This window comes from Montipora foliosa, unplaced genomic scaffold (genome assembly GCF_036669935.1).
Source record: "Montipora foliosa isolate CH-2021 unplaced genomic scaffold, ASM3666993v2 scaffold_21, whole genome shotgun sequence".
In the NCBI taxonomy this organism is placed as follows: domain Eukaryota; kingdom Metazoa; phylum Cnidaria; class Anthozoa; order Scleractinia; family Acroporidae; genus Montipora; species Montipora foliosa.
In genome coordinates, this window is record NW_027179512.1 from 1349 (window position 1) to 10000 (window position 8652).

At 41.1% G+C, this 8652-nt stretch overlaps 1 protein-coding gene across 1 annotated transcript in view; it reads right to left on the minus strand.

Moving 5' to 3' along the window:
* Positions 1–1622: 1622 nt before the first annotated feature.
* Positions 1623–8652, minus strand: part of LOC137986465 (coiled-coil domain-containing protein 40-like) — a 26346-nt gene continuing 19316 nt past the window's right edge. The window contains exons 13-17 of the mRNA XM_068833528.1: positions 8226–8346; positions 6846–6934; positions 6289–6410; positions 5560–5696; positions 1623–2603 (exon numbers count right to left, since the gene is read on the minus strand). Of these exons, the coding sequence (XP_068689629.1) occupies positions 2352–2603; positions 5560–5696; positions 6289–6410; positions 6846–6934; positions 8226–8346 (721 nt within the window). The 3' untranslated portion in view covers positions 1623–2351. The remainder of the gene's footprint in view (positions 2604–5559; positions 5697–6288; positions 6411–6845; positions 6935–8225; positions 8347–8652) is intronic.

An 8652-nucleotide genomic window follows, 5' to 3' on the forward strand; every position in this document is an offset into this window, starting at 1 on the left:
ACCCAGCTTACTTAAGCAAACTCTAAGAATTTCGCTACACCTAGTATAAGAAATCTTACCACTTCTCAGGGTATAGCTTGAATTACTTGGATGAAAGTAAACATCTAAACTATTTCTAATGATCTCTGTGGTAATGGGCTATTTTTAAATTTTAGGTTGTGACCTTTGGCGTTTGGCAGACTCGATAATATTCCTGCAAAAGTCACTATTCAGCGGATTACAATCCACATTGGGAACAAATGAGTGCAGCTGTCATTTAAGGGCGGCATGGGACAAAATCACAGAAAAACTGTAAGTACAAGACTGCTGGACTTCGAACTGATAAATAAAGAGATACGATACCTAAAAGGAAAAGGTATCTCAATGCTTATTTGCCTACTTTTACACCAGTCCAAAAACTTCTTAATAACTCGCATGTAGGAGTTAGCAGTCGCTTCTGCTCTGGATTTCAACATCATGTCTAGAATTTGACTGGCGGCATTGAGGAGAGAATTGAGGAACCTTTCCATGACTTGCTTGAAGAAATTAACTGAAAGAAACAAGATTCAAACTAAAAGGAACAAACGTCATGGTGTTGTTACAACAAGACGGCGAACCCAAAGTGCCGATGAATCAATGTTTGAGCCAGAGCTTGAACCAGTGCCCCATAAATAAAGACAACATTATTTGGCCAGTGCCACGAGATACATAGTCTGTGAACGCAGACGTATTTCCGGCTGTCGTTTCTCTCCCCCCGTTTCTCTAGGGGGAGAAAAACGACCGCCGGAAATACGTCTGCGTTCGCAGGCTACACGATGCAAATCATTGCTTCGGCCAGTGCCGCATAAGGTTAGGCCAGTGGGCAGGGAGGCGACGGAATAGATATATAGGAACCGCAAACGTGAATGATGTGAAGTAAACGGCAGAGAGTATAAGTACTAGAAACTGACCAATAACAGCATAGAAGATACAATTAAGGGTGCGGCAGGTGTTTAAGCGAAACAAGCACGACTTATTACGTCGAATACCGGCAGAAAATACATTTAACATCGCCAAGTAGATACAACTCCTTATTTTCAGCGTTGACTTTTGTCCAGCAGTTTCTCAAACTCGTTAAACAATTCGATCGGAGAACCTGGGGACTGATACCAGGTGCCGACCAGGAATCCTGTACTTCTCAACAAATAAACACTCCAAATTATTATTTAGATAATCTCGTATTCGGAAATTAAGATTTGTGCGCACGTACATGTAGATACAGACACCACCCCCTTTCTTTCCATTAACTCTGCGATCGCTTCTAACAATTTCAAAGCCAGATAAATAAAGTTCGTCAACATGAATGGTGGAATCTAATTTAGATTCGTTATTTATAAACTACGAAGAGACTAAATGATTTTGTTACTGATAAATGTTTAATGTTGATTTATGCTTGCACAATATTTTGCTCAGCATTATATTGGTATGGGGGGAGGGAAGACCAATAGACTTTGTTTTTGACTGCATGTCAAATGGCGTTTAAGCAAGAATTTAATTTTCCCAAGATGGTAGTTTTATTTTAAGATAGCTGTTTGCTCATCCGCTAAAACCAACTTTTTTTTCCGTGGAATGAAAGCCTGGACAGAGATAAGGAGACTCAAAACCGTGATCAATCCACCTTTAATAACTTTTCTGCCATTTCGTGCTGCAGTTTACATTTGGCGTCAGTACTGTAACTCGAAACACCATAACATTCCCGACAAACCCTTGCCACGCGAATGAATGCAGTTTTGTCGATTGCCAGGTGTTGCGCACACGCGCGGGTAGTTTCCTTGGACCATGCGGTGAAATAGCCGGTTGACTGATCGCAGCGACGAAATTAGCGAGAGCAGCGTTGTCGCACCGTGCATACACTTCCGGCAACAAGTCGCTGCGGCAAAATATAAATAAACCAATGAAAGAGCGTCATATGGTCCGCCATATTGAATTAGAAAACTAGTTCACATTTCCTCTAGATCACTGCGTGTGCACCGAACAGGCGTCGTGTCCCAGCGACTTGTTTTGTAAGTAGTAAACACGGAGCGACTTGTCGCCTAGTGTGTCTTGGCCTCAATGCCAATGTCTTACTGCCATGTCAATGAACGCGATGAAATTATAAGAGACAGAAAAGGTAACCCGGGTACTTTTTAAATTGTTCACGTTCATATATTTTTGTCTATTAAGAATTTAAAATCAATGTCTTATATACAACAACACAATTATGGAAAGACAAAAGTCAAATGTCAAAAGTGGAAGAAACGACTGAATTTTCTTTTCACTGTGAATAACATCTCTCGTATTTATCACCGACAATGTCTTCTAACAAATTTTATAAAGGGAGGGGATGGTAGCGACTACGCAGCGGCCTCCTCAGGCATGCCCCTGTATCCCAGAGACAAAGTGATTTTGCGCAATGCTGGCTGAGCTTGAGGGAACTCCTGATTTAAGCGGTCAACAATTGTCATAAGAGACTGAAGACGGTCCCGCTGTTTCTGCAATTCGTTTTCAAGAGACTCCGGTGTCTTGCACAGAGGTGTGTATCGTCCATTCTTCAGCTGCGTATAATACTTCAGCTTCTGTTGTTTGGCCACAATGTCCGCTAGATTCTGTGAAGAAAAATAATTGTTGATTAGAAGAGTTTCACTTGAGTCCTTTGGCCGGCAAAAACACCAGGGTAAAGTCTTTGGGTCGACTGTTCTATGTTCAGCGGTGTGATCTTTAGTGAGAAAGAGATTGAGATTGTGTAGTTTGGCGCAAACAAGGTAGATTTATAGTTTGCTACTACGATGAAAAGCTACAATAGGAATAGCTTTGAAGACATTGCAGCAACGAGGTGATGAGGTGCCGAAGCGCAAGTTATAACAAAGAGAACACGCTCTTGTTTATCGAGTGTGTCGCCGGTTAAAGTAACTTTGAGTGAAAGTGCTTCGTTTCGGGTGCTGTTGTGTTAACCCAGGAACCCATGAGCAGGAACTTGCTTCTCCTTTACAAGCCCCATGAGTCAACTTTTGCGCGTAACTTTCTATTTTTAGAACGCCACAAGTTCTTCGGCTCTGCAAGAACTGTTTAGAATGGCCAATCAAGGTAAAGTTATTGTCGAACGACGACAAAAATAGCGCAAAGAATGTATGCAAAATTGTGCAAAGTGATGTAAATATGAGTCTCCGTCTCCTTCTGTAAGATTAGTTCTAAAAATAGAAAGATACGCGCCAAGGTCGACTCAAGAATATAGAGCATGGAGAGGCTCCTACTCATGGGTTTCTGGCAAATATTAAACACTGGTCCCGAGGGAAACAGTTCATTTTGTTTCCCGAGAATCTCAATGTTTCCATTCATTGAAACATTGAAAAGAAAAACTTCCAACGGCAACAGAAACGGCGGTCGTCGGTCAACATTCGCGGGTAACAGTGCACTGTTACCCTCTGACGCCACAGATTTTGCCCTGTTGCACGCTCAGAGACTTTTGGCGGGAAACAGTTTTATTGTTAGATGTGACCTCCAGGTAACCAATGAGAGCGCGCGCTGCTGGGGGAGAATTTTCAGCTATATAACAATACTTCTTGTTTGAGGAAAGGGATTGTAAACACGTACGTGAAGATATGTAATGAGTTCATTGCTCCAGAAACGAAACATTCTGATCGCCTGAGAGAAATGCAGTTTTCAGGTAACACAGTGAAGAGGAGGTAGTTAGGTGCAAAAAGAGGTCAGAAATTAAGGGTGCGTTCGATTGACCGTATTCCGGAATAGGAATACATGGAATAGAAGTTACAAATCCTTCGCTTTTACGGAGATTGATAATGGTAATAGGAAGTCCAATTCGGTCTGTAATCATAAAATCGGACGACCGCGTAGCCGGAGTCCGATTTGTTTAATCACGAGTATGATTACAGACCGAATTGGACGGCACGAAGTCCTGTTACCAATTAATCATAACCATTGCAATTTCCGAGAAAACAAATGCATTCCTTTTTCACTGTCTAATGTTACAAATTCGTCCATTTTGAAAAATCCCCAGTTTGGTTGGGTGGGTGGTTGTTGCTACGGCTATTGGGCTAAATTCTGTGATTGGTGGATTAAGCTGAGTACACTTAATATGATTGGTTGATGTAACTGTACGATTACTGGTGTCCGATAACCGCTAACTGTCCGATTACACAATAATTAGTGAAAAATGAAGCAGTTAATGCACCAATAAAATTTAAGAAAATTGTAATGGTTATGATTAACATTAAAATTGTTAAACACCTGCTAAAATGCTCCTTTAAACATATCTTTGTTATCCATGTTGCTTCAAAACACCAGACATACCGTTTTAAATCATCAATCCACGTATAGAGTGTTTTCACTCAGGTGATCAGTAACCTTGTTTTTCCACCGAAACAAAAGAAAACTTTTGCATGATAATAGAGCTTAATTCCCAGAGGATTAGTTGGGGACACCAACATGGCCGCCATTCCTTTGTTTTGGGACACCAACATGGCTGCCGTGACGTCACGTAAAAACACTCTGTAGACCCTTTGCATATGGCGCCTAAATTTGAATAACATTTCTAGACAAAGGGTTTTTCACATGAATGTGAGGCTTAGGATGTACATTGCCATTTATGCAAAGGGTCTATTCTTATTCCGGAATTGGGTCAATCGAACGCACCCTTAGTCTTCCGATAGTTCAATGACAAAAAAAATAGATAGCCAATAAAACGTGAGCCCTGGATGGCACAATTTTCGCCGGATTGCGCGATACGCGTGCTTTGCTGTCGCTTCACAAGCTACCTCGCATTTTTTCTGACTTGTATACCTTAAATAAGTGATCACAAATTAACACTGATAACCTTTTTTTCAATGATTACAATTTGCACTCGCCCCACGAGTCGGTCTTTGAGATAATTTATTCCTGCTCGTTTATTCCAAATTGCACTCGAAATCATTTGATTACCTATACAAACATCCTCCGAATGTTTCGGTTACTGGGCATCTGTATAATCTATATTTCAGAGGGGCTGCTCATAGTAAAACTAACTGGAAGATGCAATTTAGGAGTTGGAACGGTAATAACATTACGTCAAAGATGTTTTTTCCGGCCAGGAGGTCAGGTGTCGTCATTATTCAATCATACCATGAGATTACAGCAAACGAGGAGGTCAACAGAGGGCAATTCGTCATTCTCCTTCTCAAGCTAATATCAAGGAGTAACTACCGAATACCTTGTCACCTTTGTTTGCATTCGGAGGCTTTCTTTGAAGAACGAGTCAGAATACAATAGGTGCTGTTCTTATGCAAGTACGTGTCACGGTATTCATCAGTCAAGCGATATTTTTCACTTTTTAGTGTTTTGATGGGTGGCAAAATAAACTAAAAGGATGTACAAGAGAGCAAGTGGCGAGACAAAGGTTTGGCGAGACACAAAAGGAAATTCTCTCATTTGTTGACTGCGTGGGTTTTGCCGCCCGTTAATTATGGTCGTAATGCAATTGGTTATTTGAGCGTAGCCATTTATCTCGATCGGATTCATTCTGCAACCTAAGGGGCAGTAGTCGATAAAGATACGATTTCTATCACTCACCCTCTGCCTCTCCTCCGATAGTTTGTCTATTTGTACTTCCAATTCATCAGCGCTACCCTGTAGCTGTTGACAAGTGATCTGTTTTTCTTCCAATTCACCACTCACAGCCATTTGCTTTTCCCGCAACACTTGAATATCTACAACCACAAGTTAAAAATAAGCTCAGTGAAGGCGCGGAAATCATAAGGTTTTCCACCTATGTGTAACTGCTACAAGACTGAGGTGCCGATTAAGGTGTTTTCTTTATTCATTTTTGCATACGACATTTTAAGTTTTAAGGTGGCGTGTGAAAAAATGAATTGTACTGATTACATTTTCACAGTACTGGTTGCACAAGAAAGAAACAGAGGAACCACACGAGGTTATCCTACCACTTTACAAACAAACATAACAAAGATAGGAATCATATTGGGGAAGGGAAATCAATGGGATATTTAGAAACGCTAAGTCGGATGCAAACGAGGTCTTGAAGAACTCCAAACGGCTGATCTGCGAAGTATAGGTTTCCACGCAAAGGCATGCTCCCAAGAGTTCTTTTTCCGAAACCTGGATGTGCGAAATGTGGGTCGAGAATCCTTTCGACCAAATTTTCGCGCGGCCAGAGGACGGAAAAAGTCTTTTCGGTGCTTTTCTTTCGCATAGGAACACTTACTGCGCAGGCTTGTTAGTGGCCAAAGCGGGACAGAAGTTATCGTCGGATTTAAACAAAAAGTAGAGTAAATAACTTGCCCGTATCACATGCGTTTGCATCCTGGTTCGTCTGTTTGATTTTCTTTTTCATCTCCGCGAGTTTTTTCTGGAACGAACCCTTAGTGTTCGTCACTTTGCCCATCTTTGCCTGAGCGTCACCACTAAAAAGTAACGAAAAAAATTGCAGCGGTTTTAAATGTATTGTAGTGACTTAAAAGTCCCATCTTGACGAAATAACACATACTTGCGCTTTTTCTTGAGATTTCTCTCTCATTGGAGCAAAAAAAGTTTATACACACTCTTCCACGTCCAACTCCCCCATTCTCTCCTGACAAAGTAGTTTTTAGCACGTAATTGAGTGCCCTTTCACGGCAGCATTGAATGGTGTTTTAACGGTATTTTGTTAGAGGTAACGACGCAAGAAACTATAAATACAATCGGAACAGCGTGTAAATTTAGGGATTTAGGGATTCCTCAGTTGTTTGACGCAAGGCGTATGACCCGACGACCGCTCCCTTTTAAGACTAGCTCCTTTTCCCAGCAGGCTAACAGATGAAGGAATTCTGAAGCATAAACCAAAATCGGTGTATCCTCACCGAGTGATGATGACCTCTCTTCGAACAACAGACTTTTCCATGTCCTGGATCATTTTCTCTTGCTGCCTCATTAGTTGTGAGTAACGAACCTAAATCAGAAAGCACTTTTTATGAATCTCGCAAAGCACTTCCGGAAAGTGGCATTAAGCGCGAAGTATTCTTTCCGACCAATAACATTGCATGGTCATTACATTTGCTGACGAAGCCCCTAGCCCACGTGCTGAGCACGCGCAAATCACGCTTTTTGGACTCATTAATGTCAACATGGGCCCATGCGCACTGGTAAAGCCCGCGCACTTCAAGCAGATGACGTTTCAGTGTTATGAAGAAGACATTATCAAGACCATAAAGTAACAAATTATGCAACGTGTATAAATATCAGTTTCTAGGTGTGTGAATCAAAGTCCCACCAAAGGGATGCTCTTTGTTCGAAAGCTTAAACCTACCTTTAATAACTGTGCAAACTGACTCTGTCCACGAGAAAAAAGTTGTGTAAAGATTGCTTTTGTTTTTACGCCGCCAATCTAGACACCAAAGCCCAGATGATCAAAGACCGATCTAGCTAATCCTATAGATTACTAGAAACTTAAAACTGCTGTTTATTTACAGCTTTAAAAAATGAATTACAGAATTTCAGCCTTCAATCTTCACTAAGACTTTCACTATCCTTAAAAAAAATACATTGTCAAGGAGTTTTTGATGGGAAAAATTAAGACGGTGGGCGTTTAATCGCGGATTAATGCGGTCATTTGAACAATTGGACGCCTTAGAAATTGATACTAACACATGTCGCATAATATGTTACTTTACATTTTTCGTAATAGCGTCACTACCACACCGAAGAAATTGCTTTTCCCACGCTTTTTTGCTTACCAAACCGCTTCAAATCGACACTAAAGTAGTTCCATAAAAATCCGAAAAAATTTTCTTGGAAAGAACACAGACATAGGTTTATCAACTGAGTTTACATTTTACATGGTAAATTGACCACCTTATGGAACTTTATATGGAACTTCATTTTCACACGATAATGTTTTAAAGCTGAATGGCTTGTGGGGTCGTGCACAAATGAAATCAAATCAAATTAATACATATCAAACCACATTGATTTTTGAGGACAGGGGCAAACCGGAGTACTTGGAGAAAAACCTCTTTGAGCAGAGTAGAGAACCAACAAACTCAAACCCACATATGATGACGCCGGATCTGGAAATCGAACCAGGGCCACATTGGTGGGAGGCGACTGCTCTCACCACTGCGCCATCCCCGCTACCTAAAGAAATTCCAAAGCTTTGCGATAGTCAATTTGCCATGTTGACGCAATCTTACATTACTTTTGAGATGACCGCGTTAATAACGACGATATAATCAAATCCTAACCTGCATTCTATGTATTTCTGCTTTCATGGCTTTGATTTCTCCCTGGCCGTACTCCAGATCAACGGCATTCTTAGCCTCACGCGCTAATTGAGTCTTTTTCTCCCATAACATGATTTGACGTCTAAGAAAATTTTAAAAGAAAATCATCGTCAAATTAAAGGGGGCAGGTAAAAGTTCAGTAAACAAAGATTTATACCAATTCTCTCTATCGCAGTGACCCAAATTTATTGAATTCTGTCATTTTCATATAATTTGCTGCCATTCTTCTCCAATCCCATTGCTCTCTTTCTCCCGTAGCACCGCACATCTTTTCGTCCCCGTGGTCTCTCCAGTCTCCTCTTTTTGTGCGAGGGAAGTTAGACCCTGGGAACGAGGTCCAGCTGAACCAAGAATCCATCATCCAAGAGCAAGATTTACCCAAATTGGC